This window comes from Mycteria americana, chromosome 4 (assembly GCF_035582795.1).
Source record: "Mycteria americana isolate JAX WOST 10 ecotype Jacksonville Zoo and Gardens chromosome 4, USCA_MyAme_1.0, whole genome shotgun sequence".
Taxonomy (NCBI): domain Eukaryota; kingdom Metazoa; phylum Chordata; class Aves; order Ciconiiformes; family Ciconiidae; genus Mycteria; species Mycteria americana.
The window spans coordinates 47,875,375-47,894,990 of NC_134368.1; the positions used below are offsets into that span (position 1 = coordinate 47,875,375).

Genomic DNA, 19,616 nt, shown 5'->3' on the forward strand with positions numbered 1-19,616 from the left:
TCTTGTAAGAAACAAAAATGCTGGTAGACATACAATGAAGGTACAAGTATTACACTTTGGTTTTTTTAAACTGCTTTACAGGTTCTTTTGCAGATGGGCTCCCTATTATCAGGAAAAAAGTCTAACTGTAAATTTGATGTAAAATGTGTAACACTTAAAAGCAGTGACAATTTTTTAGACTGATGTATTTTCCCTACTGCAGGGTAGGATTACATATATTAAATCACTCCAGATAAAGAAAATACTTTTTTTTTTTAAGGGTAGGTACTAAATTCTTCCACCATACCCACAATTCTGGATATGGCTCCTGTTATCACTGAACTTCAGCAATAAATCCAAGATCCAAAGTTCCTTTGTCAGTCCTGAGAAGAACTTTCTTCTGCCTGCCACACAACTCCTGTAAAGAAGTTCTATTTAAATAAGGCTAGGGTTTAACCAGAAGGCACCAACTTTCCATTTAATGCAACAGTCATGCCTAAAATTCAGAATGGCACATTAGCCTCAAACTCCTTTAATGTTCAAGTCAGTGCTGTACTTTCATTACAATGCAGCATAAAATACTCCAACTTATTTGTTGGTGATCAGAAATCACTGAATAGATTTCCTGTCAGTTTACATCCCATTATAAGCTGGTCCTCCTCCACCTTCAGGCACCACCCAGTTAATGTTCTGACTTGGGTCTTTAATATCACATGTTTTGCAGTGGACACAGTTCTGAGCATTTATCTGCAGTCTTGATCCTTCTCCTGTTTCCAGAGGAATATATTCATAAACTCCTGCAAAGAGCAAAAGAGAGCTATCACTTCACTGAACAGTTTCCCCCTGCATGTATGCTCTACTACTTACCAGCAAGTGTAATGAGGGAAGTATGTTACTAGTGTAACTCAACTGCCTTCTTCCATATTTACTAATTATTTTGTCATGAAAGTGCTGTTAACATAATGTATTTTAAGACCTGCACTTGCTCTTCTAGGAGGAGGATTGGGATAGAATGCTTGAATTAAGTAGTAGGCCAGGTGGACTCTTCCTGACTCAGACACACATTTTTCTTACCTACCTGCTGGACAAAATCTTTGTTCTGGTCCATCGAATACAGCCAAATTCCTGCTCACAGGGATGCTGTCATCTTTGAGAGTTAAATGAGCAGGCTGGTCATGTTCATGGTTTGTACCACTTAAAGCCACAGACGACAGGAGATCAAAACTGATTTTTCCATCAGGCTTTGGGTATTCAATAGGCGTGCAATCTTTGGCTGGCTTGAGCTGAGCAAAGTCTGGTCCTAAATATATTTTTAATAAATAAGTTTCAGTATAGAATTACTGTAATTTGCAGTTACTCAAGAACAATTTAATTAAGCTATTTTATCTTCCCTTGTCATCAGAATGAAGTATATCATAAAAGGTAGCCTTTTTCATGAGACAAAAAACTATGCTTAAGTAGAATAGTGTTCTAATGTCTTCATTTACATTATATGCTAGGTAATAGGAAAAAGTCTGCTTCACTGCCTTATCGATTTCTCTTCTATGCTTTATGTCCTCGCCACTTGACCACATATGCTCTAGCTTCAGCTAAGACCAGAAAAGACTGACATATACATTTAGTATCTTCTTTCACGAGATAATGAAATTACCTGGATGTTTTAATGTCCATGGTTCCATTCCTCTCAGTAGCCAATAAAATACACCTGTGTAAATCATTCCTCCATACACTCCAAGTATGCTATGGCAGGATGGTCGGATGTTTCTAACCGCATACAGCTCTTTCCAGACCCAGGACTTTTTCAGGTTCTCTTCGTATTCTTGCACATCAAGTCCTAAGGCAGTACATTACTTGTTAGGTACCTACAGTACATAAAGACTATCCTTGAAATAAAAAAATTGCTGAATAAAGGCAATTGTTAGCAACGAAGGCAGCAAAATAAGAATTTCAGAATAGTAAGCTAGGAATATACCACACAACGTTTCAGCCTCTTGAAGAGATCTGGTTGGCAGTTATCAGCAGGTATCTACTGCTCCTTTGTAGCCTCTATTAAATGACCCACAAGAAGCATTAAATTGCCTCAAACCTCAGCAAAATATAACCGGCCAGGTGGCTATATTGGCATCTCTACGGGAAAACAGCTATTTGCTCATAGAATCTAAGAATTGACCAGGAGAGTTTACCTGTGATCCAAGAGCCAGCTTTGTAATTTTAACATTGTCAAGCTTAAAAGCTTTTTCTTTACAAGTTATGCAACCACAAACATTGCTATTTCAGTAACTATGACTATGGCCTGATGGATGATGCCAGTGCTAGAGAACAATTTTTCTCCCTTTATAATCAGCAAGTTAATGAGATATATTTGACTACAAACTTTTGATTTAAACTCTCTGTATTCTGTACAAATACTAGACACTGCACACTTGGCACGACACATCTACTGCACTGTAGTTAAAGCCAAGTACTTATCTTAGAAAAAAAAAGTTTCTTCAAATGAAAATTTTCTGAGCGCTTCGCCTTCACCATTCTCCGTTACTACTGTATAGGAATAGATGTTCTAAGTAAGTTTTAACCCGTCTATACATGAAAACATGCTTCAGTCCATTATTTTCTGTCTCTGAAAGGCTCTGAAAAAATCCTGTTATCTATGCACAGAGAAGAAAGTAGGCTGTAATATTCTACTGTCTTGACAAAACTGTAAACAGCTTATAAAACCTGTCCATAATCAAGCAAGAGTGGCACACTACCCAATAAGAGTGTTTATTGTTTCAGATGGGTTCTAAGCATTTTAACCTGTTATACTAGTTGAAGTTTTAATTGTTCAGCATACCCTCTGTGGCAACATGTATTGCATGTTTCGGCTGAACTAGAGCTCACTAGGACTGAATCCACCACTACAGAGAAGAGATTTCTAAAATAATAATCCTGTGGCACCTGGCTGTAGTGTCCACCTCCAGAATGATTGAAACGCTAATTGGGTTCTCTCTCTGTACAGTCTTGTTAACTGATTTAAGGGAACAACCAAGGCTTAAATAAATTGCTACAACACGGTCAGGATCAGGTATTTACTTCAATGTGCTTGCATTACATACAATAGGAAAGACACAGTCTCAAACTGAGAAGACTATAAAATTAAAGACAGAAAAAGAGGACTGAAGGAAAAAGGTATCCTAACAATTAACAAAACAGTGAAGAGCAAACTTGAAAAATCTCACCCTGTTTTACTGACATTTAATATGTTCCTTTTAATTTTTTTTCTCTCTGATTCTGCAGTCTTTCAGTAACACTTTTTGAATCATAAAGCACTGATTTTTAACGTTTGTAGGAACAAAATATATATAGGAAGTATAAGCTTACTTTTCAGATGCTCATTAGAGGCATATTTTTGCCCTAGCAATACTTAAGAATAACTAAGCAAAACTTTTATTTCTTAAGTAATTTAACAGTATAAATAGTAAATAAACAATAGATATCTTTTTAAACCACCACACTCATTTCATGATTTATTTGCATTCCCAACTAATTCCTTCAGACACATTTAGATACCGCTAAGCTGTTGGTGGTTCCAATTGAACACAAGGCAATTACAAATCAAAGTACAGTGATCTTACCTATTGTCTTTGATTGGAGATTTTCATTGATTAATTGGCTAAAGATGGCTTCTGAAGCCACCATGCCACTTTTCATTGCAGTATGTGTCCCTTTGATCTTAGGAACATTCATGAGTCCAGGACTGCAACCAATTAATAATCCACCTGGGAAGGTGAGTTTGGGTATTGACTGAAGAGGAAACAGAAAGAAAGGTGGTTTGTTTGTTTTTCTTTTTTTTTTTTAAAGTGAAAATAACATTCTGGAAATGAAACTGGTATGAGGCTTGAGTGTCCTTTACATTTTTAGACTTGCATGTGCACTATCTAAAAATACACCAGAGTTACTCCACTTAATCAAGGAATTTTGGCATAGTAAGCAAATAAGAATACAGACATTGTACTGGGGCTGAGTATAAAATAATGGCAAGACAACATTTTCCTTATATCCTCTCTCCAGTTTCTTTGTCTGCAACAAGGCTGTGGTAATGTCACCCACCGATACTGTTTTCCTCCTTCAAGTTTACGTGAATTCTTACAAAAAAAAAAAAACAAAAAACATTTGTGTTCCTGTTTTCTACGCAGTAAGTTGTATGCATCTCATCTAACAGTTTATTACTCAGTGCTTTTTTCCACAAATCTGCCCTATGAAACTGCACAGTGCCCTCCCTGTACCCCTACTGGTCCCACTTATTTTAGAAGTTTGTCAGCAGCCAACAAACATATTTTTGGTGCAAAATCATTGTCTTACTCCTGTTCTGTAAGAAGCATAACGTCATTGAGGACAGTCAACTCAGAAACCTAAGACAACCAGATGATTTGCAAACATCAGATCTATAGTATTAATATACTATGTTATACATCTATATTAGCTAAGGAAAACCTCAACTATCAAGATAGTTATTCTCACCCTCATCCAATGAGATTAAGATTTTAGAGAGGAAACAGCTTCAAAACGTGGATTAACTGCAGCACTTTGAGCAGAAAGCTGTCATCAAATCCTAGGTCTGAAGCTAAGTTCATCGAAAGTCTACAGTACTACGAAAGTCTTCAGTACTGAGCAGCGCTTGTGAATCTAGCATCCTGCTTTTATTAAAGCTGCCTAAAAGATTTCATTTTTTAATAGCTTAAATAATTTGACCCCAAACAACTAGTTTTATTTCATGAAAAATGTCAAAAACAAGTATCCCTTGGAATTCAAGGTGATCTGAAACAAATGTTTTGTTTCTTCTGCTTATTCAATTATTATCTGTTTACTATTCAAAAGTGGGCTGGCCACTTTTGAATATTCATATAGTAGTCACTAAAACAAGTTGTACTACACAGCATTTCCCCTGCGTTTTGGGCAATTTGTTTAATCACAGACTTAGTGATTTGGTTTGTAGGAAAGGTAATTTAGGCTGAAAACACTACTACAACTTTTAACTTACTTTTCAGTGACCAGAAGCCATAAGTTCAGCTATGTAACAGTATTTCAAAGGAATTAAGTATGTAGGATGTCCTCTCTTTTCACAAGACCTTTGGCTGAAAACAGTCATTCTGTCATATATATTAGGATGCAATGATACAGCACTGACATAAGCTTAGAAAGATTTCTTGACTGACTCTTTGAATGACATAAAAAGATGGTGATCAAGTATTTTTCTTCTGCAACAACTATTTCACTTCATAGGTACTTAGTGACCAGCATACTGTCAAAGTGTAAATGAGATTAGTCATATAACACAAAAGGTTACACTTACTGCAGCTTTGTTAGTAATTCTCATTATTAGTACTATGGTGCTTGGTGCCTGTTTTCACAGTTTATCAAGTTGAAGGAACACATCATGCCAGCATGGCACAAGCCCTCCCTGTCCCTGAGAGACAGTGAAATCCTTTCAACCTTGAGCACCTGAAGAAGCCACAACCCTCCTGGCAGCAAACAGACAAATCAAGGCTGGTTTGGAGGAGGGAAGAAGGGGAGACTCCTTCCTGACACTTGCATGGGTCATCATATGAAGGGTTTTTTTTCCCCTGATATTCATAATATACATTGCTCAACAACAGCCACACCTTTTATTTTTTCCACAAAACTCTTAGATCTTTTCAAAGTTTTTGATAAAATGCAGACAAAACAGAGGTTGCATGGGAATTTCTTAAGTGCTTGATTTTGCAATTTTAATAAACGAAAGAAATAACAGCTATGTAGACGTAGTCTATTAAACTCTGTCCCCTCCCTCCACATATCCCCAAAAACCTACAAAATCAGAGAAACATCCAAGAGGTGTCTCTCTCTCTCACACCAACTCAGCATCACTGTATGTTAAAGACTAAAGAACATGGTCATAAGGTTATCTGTAACAGACAAAAAAGTTTAGACTGATGGTAATTTTATACACCTATTTGATGCAATACTGTCACCCAAATGAAAACTGGAGCTACAGAACAACTTACATAAGAAAATATTCCTGGACTCCAGTGATGCAAATGAGTCAGACTGCTACAGTTATTAATCAAAGCAACACATGCAAAAGAAGAGCTAATCTTAAAAATCTTCCTAAGTGACTCATCAATAAAGCTTTTTTTTTTACTGAAAGCATATATTTAAAAAAGCCATTTAAAAGTGTGACTTCATGATTAACTAGACAATTCTATCTACAGGAAATAATAATAAATAAAAAACCACAAACCCCATGCTTTTATATTAAGAATAGTGCAAAGTAAGTGACATGTTGCTTTAAGTCCAGCAAAGAAGAAGTCCAAAGATTAGGCAGAGAGGCACAAGAGCTGCAGTCCTACTGTCTGTGTAACTTAGCACAAACAATGTCTGTAAGTGACTTAAAAAATACCATGTTCTCTCAGCCATATGTTTCAAGTAGTATAAGGAGTATGCAACTGAAGTCACAATCTGGCTACTTCATCAAAACCAGAAATTCAACAATGACTATCTGTGATAGAGAAACCAGTGCACGGGGTGGAAAGAGAAGCCCCTCTTGTATAAAAGTCTAGATTTAAACATCTTGGCATTTTGTATCTTACCTGCGTTAATAATGGACCGACAATGGTTTCTGAAATAAGCTAGTAACACAGTCGTGTTACAACATGATATGACCTATTTCTACCTGAAAGTAGACAAAGTAATCAACCCGCAGACTGATTAAATGTGTATCACGTGTATAATCAAGAAGTTGCTTCATGAACCCACATGACTCAGTCCCAGACATGCACACTCGTGTCAAAGCCTAAGTCCACAAGACTGTGACAAGAGTCACGCTGCTGCTGAAATTCTACTTGTATTGCAAAAGCTGCACAAAGCCACATTTATACCAAAGAAGAGGTTCAAAAAAGAAAGCCAAAGTAGTCAGAGAGCAGAGTGGAATGGCCCCACACACAGGCTGTGGATCATGAACACTCAGGCTAGTTTTAAGTTCCAAACTGAAAGAAGCATCTAGAAGATGGCTGTGTGTCCTGGACTCCCAGATCCATGTCCTGTGTTTCAAGATTCCCACACGAGAAGCTAACAGGTTGAAAGGATTTAGCTGTTAAATATAAATTCTAGACTATTTCTCCTGCAAGTTGTTCCAACCCTTTCAACTGACCTTAAGTCTTGATGAATATATTTTTAAAATTCAACCTTTTAGACTTCTTAAGTGAAAAAAATGAACAAGGTATTCCGTCTCCCAAAATAGCAGAAATTCAAAGTTGTGCATGAAAGATACCGAAGGTATCTGTACTTGAGGAGTGAAGACTTTTATCTGCCAAGCTACATAACAATTTCAGCACCATCACTGATTTAAGGGTCAAGCATTAGGAAAGAAATTGCCTCTTCTAGGATAAACAAGGAATTTGGAAAACATGCCCCCCCCCCTCGGCCCCAAACCCCACAAAAAACCCCAGATGAGTGGTGCTACCCTCTCTTCTCCAGGGTTCCAGGCACAACAAAGAATTAGCTGTAGCTTCTTTGCTACATTTGATTACTTCATTTGATTGCAATATAAACTCTATTTCATATTTCATTTAGAAAGTAAAGTGACTATGTCAGAAAATTTTTAGTATGACAGAGCCTAAGTCTAGCAAATCTCAGCAGCCAGTATCCATCAGGATAACAAGGCTTTTCTGTCCAGCAAAACTTTTGGCCTTATTCATCTTTGTTATAGTTCAGTTGTTCCCCAACAGCATGCAGCCTGAATCTACAGCACTAAAAACAAGGCTACAGAGAACTCACAAGTAAAATCTTCATGAAAAAGTTACCTGGAAACCACCTTCATTCAGTGCTCTGGCACCATAGGCAATCCTTGTTCCACCCTCCAAAGTAGGCTGTACACTAGGATGGTGCTTCCACCTCTGAAACTCCCTAAATGGATTCAAATAGGGATTTTGATAATCTAAACCAACCTTAAAAAAAAAAAAAAGTGCAACATTAAAATAAAGTATGAAATTTCAACAAAAGTTTGAAAACAATCACGTATTATCACATCAACTCTTTAAATCTATTTTATACTAAACCAACCTTAAGATCTCTTTACTTGGAGAAACTACTGCCAAAAATACATTCTATTAACAGTATGGTAGAAGCAAATCTGAGAATTTCCTTCTATAAGACTGTTCTCTGCCCTACCTGAAACCTGAAGCATGGGCAATATTTAATTGCATTGTAACCACCTTCCATCTGTCTTTGAAATAAAATAGAGAAATTAAATTAACCATGGTTTAATGGGCAGGATAAGCGAGCAAACTTAAATTTGTGCTTCAAAACCTCTTTGCCCTAGAAAAGCTGGAAGAAGAGGTACACAATTATTTCTAGATAGTTATGTCGTTGTGCTCACATATTTTAAACAGTTCTTCACATTCTTTAGCAGAGTCAAATATCATTTCCAATTAGGTGAGACATTGTAATAAAGCACAGGGGAGCAATTATGAAAGCAGAAAATAGGGGAAAAAGACTTTGCCAATTGGCTGGATGCCCAGGATTCTTAGCTAATGCATTTGAGAATTTGCTCAAAGATATACTCTGCATTTCCCAACTTTAATATACTCTTAAAAGGACTTATGTTGCCGAATCTTCTCTTTTGAGAAAGAGATTATTTTTGGTTCCTATAAGTTTTGAGACAAGTAAGAAAATATATCACTAGTCAGCAACAAACAGTATCTTGATTTCTCTGGCAGCTCACTGCTTTTAGAGCACCGCTTGCATCTACTTTCCTTGCTAGATAAAGTTAATGAACAATTTTCAAAACAAGTGCAAGATAATCCTACTGCAAGAATCAGCTCAGACTGACATAGGTGTAAAGTTCAAAGACAAAAAAGTGCTTGTATGTTCACACAAAAGTTGATTTTCTCCTATCTGAACTGGAGATAATATGAACATTACTGATTACCATTCTCTGTCAGAATCAAAGCTCTCTACCCTTCTAAAAACAAACAGAATTTGAATGTCTACTGTCTGTACTTATTAATTACAATATTGGAAATCTGCATGGAACAAGTATGCATGTCTGAGAAAAGCTAACAAGTTTTTTCAATGTTTCTTACAAAACAGTTAGACAAAAGAACAGCTTTCACCCCCACACACGCATACTCTGGAATCCTTATGAAATCTAGGAGACCAAAGGGTCACCTCAATCCCATGCTGCTAAAAGTCCAGATCATGTCCCCGACTGTTACAACATCTGTGTCTAAAGCACATGCACTGGATAAATAGTGCATGCTTCATTTAGGACTATAGGTGCTAGAAAAACATTTCCTACCATTGCTCCTTGCATCACTGGCTGGCAGAACGACACAGGCTCTCTAGTGATCTCAATGCTTCTGATAAAGAGCCAGTAAGAAGGAAGAAGCTGCCTGTCCAATTCAGAAAGACAGTTGCTAAAGAGGGCAAGTCGAATGGGGGTGAAAAATGGTAAGAACAAACTGAAGATCTCAGAAATGGAAGGGATGCTGCTTGTGGAACTGCAGAGTGCGTCCACTTTATATGCTTCTCTCATAAAGTGTATATGCACCCAAGGTTGACACACGAATCAGGAAACTGAATTGTAAAAAAGGTATGCGATTTAGATACTTCCTACCTTGCAAAAATTTTGCAAGCACATTTTTGATTAATCATCTGGTTTTGGCTTTACCAAAATTTGTTTGGTTTGCAAAAAAATGTATTTGTAAGTTTTCCTTTTTGCTCTTAATAAAAGACACTGAATTAAAGACAGATTAATATGACAAATTAACCTTCCCTAATATGAGAATAAACAGACTCAAGATTGAGAAAGTACTAAATTTGGTCTGTCGCTATTCTTGTGTTTTCATCTTCACATTAAAACAGACAAAAGAAATTACATAAAAATGAAGACCAAACAACAACAAATAAGCATGAAAAAAACAACTTCACTTACCACAAATCCAAGAGCAACTAAAGGTTCACCCTCATTTAAGTGATAAAGAAAGGATCCTCCATATGTATGTCTGTCTAAAGGCCAGCCTACAGTATGTTCTACTCTTCCTGGTTTCCATTTCTTTTCATCAATAGTCCATAACTGAAATGAAGATCACAAAAAAATTACTTTCTATTGCAAGGTAATGGCCTTTCAAGAATATAATAAAAGACAAAACACACAATTAAGTATAGAAGAAAATTAATTTACTGCTATGACCAATGCATAAACTCATACAGCAAAATACCAGGTAATAAGTACAAATACTTGTTTTGGATTACCATTTAAGAATTTCCTGATACTTCTCTTTCTTGAAATGTTGCACATCAGAAAACGTGACTGAGACTCCAGCACCATACCCAAAATTTTCATTCAATCACAAGACCCTTTATATTAGTGACTTTGATAGATACTTCTGCTAAGGAATGCAATGCTTACATTGACTCTTTTCTTTAAAAACTTTATTTTTTCATATGAATCACTGCAATTTCTTCACAAGTGTTTCAAGATCAGGCTTAACAATATGTGAGTTGATCCAAATATTTGCTGTCAAACAGGTTGCCCTATCTCTGCTCTCTCCTACACATCTCCAGTACTCATCTGACCCATGGTGAACTCACAGAAGCATCTTCACGTTTCCACTAGTGAGCCAATTTTCTCCTCATTTCACAAAACATCTCTTCACCATGGAGTTATGTGCCGGGTACAGCCTAATGACAGAGGGCAGTTGAGCACCATTAGATCAGCTCAAGCACGGGAGGGCACATCTACATTAATGTTCCAGCTTAGATTAAGGAGCACACTGTTGAGCGGGACTCCTGATTCCTCCCACTTACTGTGCTTTGGTTCACATCGTACAGCAGCCATGGGAGGCATGAACTGGATTCCTTTCAGATGAAACTAAACTGTAAGACAGGCTCCAGAAGCCCACCTAAAGCATTCCAGTCACAAAAGGGCACTCATTCCATGGGACTAGACCAAAGCTAGTCCGAAGTAAAAATAACCCTGAAATGTGCACAGTATGGATATCAGCTCATCAGCACCAACTATTTCACTTTACAGATCCATTCCTATTGGACTGTACTATTTGTTAAAGCAGACACAGCCTCATCTGGAAGCAAAAGAACTCTACAGCAAAACACTGCTTTAATGACAACATAGGTATTAGAAATTGTAACTAAGACTATGTCATACACAGGAACATTTACAGAGTGGTTATTCTCTGTAGAAGTGTAAACTACTTATTTAACAAATATTCTGTAGCTGGAAGCACATGCTTAAAGTAATAAATAAAGAATATGTTGTAGTCAAACTCTGAACATATTCTAAATACAGCTCTTTTTCATGAGTGATATTTCCCCAAGTATAAAATATTTCAAAAAGGAAACCTGATCCTTATCCCAATTTTATAAGCCCAGTGAAGGGATTTGGGGGGGGGGGAGGGGGGAGGGGAGGTCATCCAGAAGGTGTTTTGGGGAGCATGAGTCAACATCTGGAACAGCCCTTTTCTCTCTCTCTCCCCCTAATGAACATACAGAAAATCCATAGAAAGCCTTTCCTCCCCTCCTCAGGTACTAAAACCCCCTAAATTCAGGCAGCATGAATCCCTCTCTCATTTAGTAAAAGTACTGAAAACAGATTTCACAAATTAATGTAATTTGAAATCAAATTAAGACATTAACAGAGTTGATTCACAGGTACCTCTAGTTATAACACAGATATAAGAGAAGGAGCAGCTGAAATGAAACAGTCATGACATTCAGGGAGCATCTTCTCTGATCAGCTTCAGAATAGCAAAGATTCTGAAGTCTGAAAGTGTAACTCAAAATCTGTCATTCAAATGTCTTACATAAATTAGCTTGAAAGCAAATAGAAACTACCTTATAGCTTCACAGTATTTTCCTTAATTGTTAAAATTATTCAGGTGATACCTCTTTCAGTCCAATGCCATAGCTCTGGGGTTGACATTTCTCCCTTAGATTGTATTTTTTGTACAGCTGTTTGGCTAGATGCCCATGACAACCTTCAGCGAAGACTGTGACTTTAGCATGGAGTTCCAAGCCTCTTTCAAAGGTAGCCTGCAGAAGTAGAGCATTTCATCAGCAGTTAGACCTGTGCCACACCAAACTCACAGCAAGAAATTGGAGGACAATAAAGTGATTTTACACTACGTCGTGGCACTGCCCAGAACCTACAAACCATTGCAAGCTACGGCTCTAGTCCAGTTGTCTTTTCTACCTAACCATGATGCACCCCTGGCAAACTTTGTAAGGGGATTCCAGTAGAGCAGCACTATGTTGAATTGCCATTTGTTACTGCAAAAGAGAATCTTTTCCAGATCAGAGGATACTTATATCACATCTGCTCGTTCACATGGTGCAAAGGAACCCTGATAGAACAAAGAATCTTAACGTACCAATTCATACTTTAATTTTTGCCCATGAAATCACGTTACAATAAAACATTGTCCGCCCGCCCCACATATGACAGAGGCTAGACAGACACACCAGATCAGAAAAACCTGCATCACCCCTGCCCCCAACAGAACCCACTACCTCAGAATGAAGTTACTATAATATTACACTGATCTTACATGTTAAAACATACAGTAAAATTAAACTAACATTAAGTATCATTATAAAAAAAAAACTTCTCATCAAAAATTCCAACAATGAGATCGAGAGTACCATAAGGGGAGCCACCATACTCACATATGAGCATATCATCTGCATATGCGAGTGCACTGGACGACAATATTACTAGATCATATTTGCAATGTAAGGATACAAGATTCTAAATATACATAATCTTGCAGGGAAAAAAAAGAAAAAAGCTTGATTTGAGACAGAAAGTTTAATGTTGAAAAAGATATTGAAAACAGTTTTGGATGAAGATATCCAGCAGTACCCAATAAAACGATCTCAACGTATCTCATGGGTCCAGGAGAAGCTTATTGCTTTGGTTTTGAATTGTCTCTCAGGTGAAATCTGCTTGAAACTTACTGGTTGGAAACCTCTGAAAGCCTAGCAAATGAAAACGTTTCCTCTTGTTGGGAATTAACTTTAAACAGGAGTTACAAGATTTTGCCAAATTTTTTGTGTATTCTTTGAATTTCTGATTGTCAATTTGAAAATGAACTAATCTTACAAAATACTAAGAGAACTACAGGGACTTATTACTTGATCTAAAGATTAAAAATATATACTGTCCAATTTGAAATAGATTTATATAAAATTAATTAATTAACTACAACTTCGCATTGTAAATATCAGAAATTCATGAATTTGAAACATTTCAGTAATGTGACAAAGTTGTATTTCACAGTTAACATCCTTCTCCAGCATCTACATAAGAATCAACGTGCAACTTTTTACTATGTATTTTTACCATTGACATTTTTGTTTGATTGGTGCTGACTGCAAGGTGAAACTCTATTCATTAACCACAATGTATTTGATTAGGCTCTGTACAAACACATTGAAGATATTCTTGCCTCGAAGGTTATACAAACTACATTTATTTACCTGAACCTTTATACACTGGAGGTATTACCAGGTGACCTAACTGACAGCTAGAACACTGGAATACTCAAAAAGTTTGGGTGGTGGCACACTAATTCTGTACATTACAGATGTTAATAGACACATTCTTCTGGAATAGATGGGGGAAAAAAAAAAATCTAGGTTTTCAGGATGCTTTAAAAGAAATGATAAAATCATAGTTCCTTCCCATTTTAAAAGCAAACCAAACCAAACCCCCAATTAATCGTTATTACTGCAGCCAGTTTGTATGTTACTTGTGCCTCCTACTGGAGGAAACACATACCTGGAAATACGGGCGTGTCTGTCCCCTACAGGGGACAGACTACATTATACTGGGAAAATATCTTACTTTTCCCTACCACCCCTTCCTCCTCCATTGGCTATATTCTCTTAAAACAGGAATGAGTCTTTTTTTCTCATCCCCTGCCTTAAATGGGAAAAATAGCCCACACTTCTATGTGAAAGTCAATACCTCTTTGAAACTGTATGTAACTAGTAAGAAACCTCATAAAAGAAAGTAAATCTTAAGAACAACCTTGTACCCATAATTTCTGCAGCCAAATAATTCTGTGTGAAAGTTGTTCTGAGTTATTCCAAGGTGCAAAATTCTCCCTACATATTGCACAGGGAAGCGATGCGCTTACCGCAGGTTCTGGATTCCACTAAAAATCAGCCAAAGTCTGACACTTCAGGCAGGGAGTCACCCTCTGGATACAGAAATGTGACCAACCAGCAAAAATGTATAAAGATTCAGTGTGTACCTTGCCCCAACAAGGCAGACAGACTGTCAACAAACGCCACTGCCATTGTAAATATCAAAGAAAACAAATCATCCAGAAGCACACTCTCTTACATGTTGCTAGTCACTAGCTGGACAACAGCTTTCTATTTTACCTTCATGCCTTTTTTCTACGAGTTCCTGGAATTCTTTCCTTTGTTTCCTGACTTCACATATGCCAAAACACCATTACAATATTTCCTTCAAGTCACCCTCAAACAAACCTCCTTTCTGCGAGGGCTTTTTCTACTAATCTCAGAAAAAGTTTACAGTGTTCTGAGACCAGAACTTTCACAGGTAATCGATCAATTTTATATACAGAGAGGGAAGACAGGTACTGAATTTTACACTTTTTCTTAGGCTGCAGCAAGACTACTAATGGCAGTAGAAGCAGATATATCACAATTTCCATAATTAGACCCCTAGTTATGGGGAAGGTAGCTACTTACTTTAGGTGCTCCATCCTTTTGAATGCCTACATCATTCGTTGCTATCCCTTTCACACTACCATCTTCATGAAAAAGAACCTTTGGAAATATTTAAACAAACAAACAAAAAACATTTTAATGACCTATCATTTTAATCCATTCATAAAAAGTTCTAATGCAGAACTTCCAAAACCACTTTTCATATACACACTGATGTCATTATTACCTCAGCTGCTGCATAGCCTGGATAAACCTCAACACCCAAAGCTTCTGCTTGTTCACCGAGCCAACTCACAAAGTGGCCCAGACGTACTATGTAATTTCCATGATTAACCATTGGAAGTCCTAGGCAAAAAAGGCACACACATAAAACATAGAACACTAAGCAAAATAACAAAGTTGTATACATAATGTCGTATCTTCTTCTACAACTACTATCTTCACAGTAATGTCATGTGTTATTACAGCCATCATCTACAGGTACCCTGTCACTGGAAGCTATTACATTCTACATATACTTGCTGTACTACATTGAATCAAATCAATGTTTCATTCATGGAAAAGCTGAAAAAGATACTGAGAAAGATGACTTTCTACCACCTCACCAAACTTTACCTGGAAGAATTGGCACTGGAATTCTATATTTCTTTGTTAGAATTCCAAACTTGTCTTCAGTTACAGGAGTATTAAGCGGAGCCTACATAAAACAAGAAAATAGAAACAGTACCAAGAGTTATGTTTTTCTAGCCACTCCAACAAAACCAACAACAAATAAAATCAAATAAACCAATCGAACTGGCAGTCAACTAAAGGTTTAATAAAGCACTTCTATAAGAAAATGTCATAAGAGAGAAGATAAAGTATCTTATGAGGCAGTCACCAGGCAAGAATTAACACAACTATTGAGGTAAAAAAGACTGGAACAGGGCCTTGCAAATAACTTCTACAGTTTGTATGCAGGTTTGTACTACATCAATATTCTCGACCTTTCTAAAGAAGGCAGGTCAACTTGCATGTTTAGCCCAGCAAGACAAAACAACTAGTCGAAGGCCCACTTCTTGCAGCTCACAGGTGATAACAGGCAGCCGGCTGCAAGTCAGATGGCTGTTCTGGCAGAGATGACAGCTCATCTCTTGCTATCCTCCCTCCTAAGAGCATCTTAGGCCTCCATTACACCACTATGTCTGCACAAAAATCAGTGTACTGTGCGCCATTTCCTGAGACTATGAAGAACTATTGTCCAGAAGCAACAAGTCTGACATTGCTAAGAATCAACCATCTTACTGCTTGTGCACGGGAGCTGGATTCTGCACAAATGCAGTAAGTGTAGTGCATCCCAGGATACACCAGACATACTGTGTACATGCAGTAAGACTACTATATAAAAGAGCAAAGGCCACAGCATATCTGTGTCGACATAAAAGGTTAGCATTGTCGAACTAGAGGAAACAGACTAAAAAGAAGGTAGGGTTTTTTTTGTTTTGATCAACATATTTTAAAATGGTCCCAAGTACCAAGGTACTAAGTCATACCAGAATGAGCCAGATACAGAGTTCATTACAAGCCAGCAATTAATTTCAGTGTTTATATGCTCATACATACCCCCCGCTCCTTCCAGTCTGGAAAGAGTTCTTGTAAGGACCTCGGCTCAAGACAAGCACCAGACAGTGTATGCGCACCAATCTGAGAAGCCTTTTCCACCAGACAAACACGTATTTCTTTGCTATGCTCAGCAGCTAACTGTTTGAGTCGAATAGCTGCAGAAAGACCCGCAGGGCCTGCTCCAACAATGACAACATCAGCTTCCTCTGCAAATCTTTCCATGTTCACCCCTTTAATAGAGAAAAAGATAGTAAGATAAATCAATCTTAAATTTCCCCCAGCCTCTCTCTCACTAAACCTTGCTCTGTAATACTGGCTACTGGGTATCGCAGTAGCATTACCTTGCATAAAAGGAGGCTAATTATTTAACAGACTCTCCACTTCAGTACTTGGAGGAGTGCAGAAGGATATTCGCATCCCAATGTAAAATTAGCTCTTTTTAAGTTGTAAGGAGATATACCATAAAAACATATACTCAATCTCTATGCACCATAAGTAAGTATCATCTTAGAATGTTAAACTTAAGAGCCCAGTTGGCTAGCTGTATCAAAGACACTCAGTGAAACTCTAGGTAAGGGAGAAACAAAAGAAAAAAGACCCTTATTCTGAACATGTTACTTTATTTTACGCTAATTAATCAGCATCTTTTCTGGAACTGAAGCCATTAAAACTGCTGAATGTAGACACTGGAATGCCCAGAGATATATACTAACCTTATTTTCTCACAGACTCTTATGGTAAGAACAACTGAAAAAATGCAACAGGTACACACATGACAGAATTAAATCTTCTTGCGATAGTCACTAAAGCAAAAGCTGCTTATATATTTTCTTTAAATAACTAGGATCAAGTTTAATCTGATCCCATTTTATAGCACAGAGCAATAATTATAATAAAGCAGCTTTTAAAGAATGCATTTTTTCGCTTACCTTCCCATCGTTTGTCTTTGTCCCGAGGATGAATTGTATAATGTGTAGTTATGCGAGGCACAGAGACAGCAGATGCACATCTTGCAATGTGCAGTGATGGAAGGCAGTCTCTCTTTATCAACTTTAAAGCACGAAAGCACTGATGCGCTGCAAAAACAAGAAACAAATTCGTCAAATCAGTCATTTTCCAAATTTTTCAACTTTTCAGAGACACAAGTGGCATGACAAATATGACAGCTCCCCCCACAGAGGCTACCAGGTGATGTGAAGATGAGGAACCATAAACACAGATTTTTAAATTTTCAAGTTAGAAATGTGCTGTATAATTTTATATCAGGAAAAAAAATTAAAATAAAATAGTAAGGCACTTCCCCTTTAAGCATTCTTCACATAATATCACTCAATACACCAGCCAGACACTTTTGACAGCTGACATAGTACATAACATGCATGTACACAGGTGAAACTCATTTTAAGTTCCTATTTAATTTTGAACTTCAAAAGGTTTATTTCAAACTTCATTAAAAGTGACCAAACAACTGCAGACACAGGACATGCAAGTTCATCCCTTCTGACATCTCAACACATGTTGAGACACACAGTTTGGGCTACTGACAGTTCATCTAAAGTAAATGTCATGGTCTACAATAAAAGCTCAGACTTAAACCCAAGTATACTTTAGCCAAAGCTAGGAACAGTCGATACAGTTAATCTTTACCTTTGTTGCAGATACATTAATTGTTGCAAGAACAAATTACAATTTCTTTTTAAGCAAATGGACCAAATGAAAGTTTAAAATGATCAAAATAGGACTCTGCTCAGAAGGGCTATTACATGTTGCATTCTTGTTCTAATTTTCCTCTTTCACAATAAAAATTATGAAGATGTGTGCAATTTGTACTCTGAAAATTAGTTATTGTTAGCACCAAAACTAGTTATAGTTAAAAGGTCTGTGAACTAATGCACCTTGGCAGGTATTTTCGCTTCCTTTAAGTATTCCCTTTCTCTAATTTCAGGGGTGAAGGAGAATATTTTATTTAGAGTATTTCTGCAAAACTACATAAGTAAAATCACCAACATCCTATGATTCAAATGTTTTGTTGAGAATGGCGATCGACAAGGCCAGCACAAACATCCTCTGCCATAACTCTGCACAGTGACAGTCAGGATACTGGTCTCTATGCAAGGCAATAAGTATTATCTATGTTGGTTTCTTAACAGCAATTTTGTACTTAACCGACGTAACACAAAAGCTATTATCATACCATCTCATGACTCTTAATTATCCTTTACCTGCAACCAGGCAGGATCTGAGAACAAGCAACATATTTTATAAGCTTGGTAACAACTACACCTATACGTACATATTAAAACATGACACCTTAACATAATTTTTGAGATATTTTTATTTGAGCAGCACTGATAGTACTATGAGTTACATAGTATAGTTAAAAAACGCCAATTATTTCACACACACACGCAAAAGAAGTGAAATTCAGCTCAGAATACGTCTGATGATTGTGAAGGTAGGTCCAAACCCTGAACGGGCAGATTCTTCCCAGCGAGTGAACCGACCTTGTGCCACCACGCTACTGAGAGCTTACAGCCTTGGTAACACGATGTGAAGCGTTTGCACGAAGGGTTACAAGCAATCTCTAAGAAGAAACTTTACTCTTCCGCAGCTCTTTAATAACTGCTGCCAGCGTGTTGTCTCTACAATTATTTCGTCAGCAAGGGCACACATGCAATTGCTTTATTTTATCCTTTGAAACAGGTGACACCTAGTATCACTCAGAAAAAGTTACGCTCTTCATGTGCCACGTTACAGACAAATAACGCCCGTTAACGACCCGCAGTTCAGGCTCGGCCCGCGCTCAGCCATGCCCTCCCCCTCAGCAGCACCGTCAGGCGGACAGAGGCCGCTGGGGCTGGGGGGGCCACGGCCGGGCCACCGCTGGCACCAACCGCCGCTCGACGCCCCCCGCCCACAGGGCCCCCCGCCCACAGGGCCCCCCGCCGCCGGCCCCGCTCCCGGCCCAGCGGCCGCCCGGACACCCGGGCGCGCCCCCGCCGCGACCTTTGCTCTCCTTCCGCGCCGCGCCGGCCCCGCCCCACCCCGCCGAGCGGCGGCCGCCCCAGCCCCGTCCCCTCGGGCCGGTCAGCCGCCGCCGGACAGAGCCGGCGCGTTACCTCGGCTGGAGGACGGGCAGCGAGAGAGCAGCATGGCGGCGGCCCGCGACCCCCCGGGCGCCCTCCGCTCCCCGCGACGGCCCTGCGCACGCCCCCCGCCGGCCCTCGGCCCCGCCGCGCCTGCGCACTCGGCTGCCGGCGAGAGGGCGCCGGTCCCGCCCCGTCCCACCGGCAGGACTA

The 19,616-nt window shown here is 38.4% G+C and overlaps 1 protein-coding gene across 1 annotated transcript; it reads right to left on the reverse strand.

The window, feature by feature from the left end:
• Window positions 1–271: 271 nt before the first annotated feature.
• Window positions 272–19,563, reverse strand: ETFDH (electron transfer flavoprotein dehydrogenase). The gene is made up of 13 exons (XM_075500377.1): window positions 19,437–19,563; window positions 17,247–17,393; window positions 16,318–16,547; window positions 15,331–15,412; window positions 14,942–15,060; window positions 14,737–14,814; window positions 11,899–12,045; window positions 9,929–10,069; window positions 7,797–7,940; window positions 3,591–3,759; window positions 1,631–1,813; window positions 1,058–1,279; window positions 272–776 (listed from the first exon to the last, which is right to left on the reverse strand). The coding sequence occupies exons 1-13, from the start codon at window positions 19,468–19,470 to the stop codon at window positions 613–615; spliced, it is 1,860 nt and encodes a 619-aa protein (XP_075356492.1). The 5' UTR covers window positions 19,471–19,563; the 3' UTR covers window positions 272–612.
• Window positions 19,564–19,616: the final 53 nt, after the last annotated feature.